Consider the following 1,684-nt stretch of genomic DNA (forward strand, 5'->3'; position numbering starts at 1 on the left):
ATGAGTTCTTTGGTCAGAAGCAATACTGTGTGGAATACCATGATGATGGATAAGGCATTCAGTAAGTCCATGGACAGTAGTTTTGGCAGAAGCCTCCATCATGTATTCTTTCAGTGTACTAGAGACTATGAACACAAAGTTTTTGGAGCTCATTTCACATCTGGTGATAACTAGCTGTGTGTCTCAATTATATTCCACCCTTCTTTGCAATTTAGTTGTTTGTGTATAAATTTAACAAAATTAAAGTAAATTTCAAACTACACAGGAACACTAATTTGTTGATCCATATTAATGTGATTTGAACTGTACTGACAGTCATTTAACATACTGATATTCTCCCTTCAGTAACCACATTTTCTTTTATTACTTCCACTTTTTGAGTTATTTTTCACATTCAAGAAACCCACATAACTGTCCCCTCCATGTACACTATTATAAAGACCAAAGCCTTTGCATATTTCTCCCTTGGGAGGTCCTTACCCTGCTGGCCTGAGATAAAATGTCAGCTGTACTCTTGCCTTCATTGACCACTCTCCCAAGTTCATCTCATCAATGATGATTGCTTCCCAGTTCCTGTTTCTGCTCATGCTCTGGATTCAGAGTAAGGAGTGTGAATGGTGAGGGAGGAGAATGGGAATGGAGGGTGATCTCTAGGTGCCTGTGTGTACTGTTCATTTGTGATGGGGCAAGTACATTCTCCAGGATAGGCATGTGAGGTTTTTTTACACCCTAATGGGAAATTCCAGATGGAAAGGTTGTTATGCTAAGATCAATAATCTGACATAGATTGTATATACTTTTGTGTTTAGAACCTTCAAATTACTTGTTTTGTGAAAAATCATTTGATATATAATAGTTTATATCTTAAAACTGCCAGGATCTTACTTGAAAATAATAACATAAAATATTTCACAAAAGTTGTTCAGGAAGTTTGTGTATGACTTTACACTACTGTATTATAATTTCAGAAACCAGCGGTGATGTTGTGATGACTCAGACTCCACTGTCTTTGTCAGTTGCCATTGGACAACCAGCCTCCATCTCTTGCAAGTCTAGTCAGAGCCTCTTATATAGTGATGGAAAGACATATTTGAATTGGTTATTACAGAGGCCAGGCCAGTCTCCAAAGCTCCTAATCTATCTAGTTTCCAAACTGGATAGTGGAGTCCCTGACAGATTCAGTGGCAGTGGATCAGACACAGATTTTACACTTAAAATCAGCAGAGTGGAGTCTGAGGATTTGGGAGTTTATTACTGCATGCAAGTTAGACATGGTCCTCACACAGTGATACAGTCTCTAACCAAAACTTACTTCCCTAGGGTTGCACAGCTGGCAATGTGTTGCTTGACTAGAGAGTAGCAGAGCTCTCTGTGTGTGACAGAGAGGGAGGGGCTGAGGAACCTGAGTAACTGCAGCTGATAGCTCTGGCTAGACTAGTCTGACTAGATGAGTAGTCTGACTAGATCTCAAGTATCACCAATTTCTGGTCCTTCTTGTAATAGCCATTGTGTTGCCTCTGCATCAGGAGAATTTCATCTCATTAATCTAGCTGAGTTTTGATGATTTTAACTATTCTTATTAATTCGTTGATCTTCATTTTATTGGTTTTTAAAAATGAAGTATGTGTTTATGTTAAATTTTCATTCAGATTTTTAAATGCTCAGATGTCTATCCATTTGCTTT

General features: G+C 38.2%; 1 gene segment (V, D, J or C); it reads left to right on the forward strand.

Annotated features, from left to right (window-relative positions):
- The first annotated feature begins 494 nt into the window (after positions 1–494).
- On the forward strand, positions 495–1,395 carry LOC127678726 (immunoglobulin kappa variable 2-30-like). The segment is given in 2 exon segments: positions 495–601; positions 969–1,395. Coding segments are annotated over 2 exon segments (441 nt in total).
- Positions 1,396–1,684: the final 289 nt, after the last annotated feature.

Source organism: Apodemus sylvaticus, chromosome 2, assembly GCF_947179515.1.
Source record: "Apodemus sylvaticus chromosome 2, mApoSyl1.1, whole genome shotgun sequence".
Lineage (NCBI taxonomy): Eukaryota > Metazoa > Chordata > Mammalia > Rodentia > Muridae > Apodemus > Apodemus sylvaticus.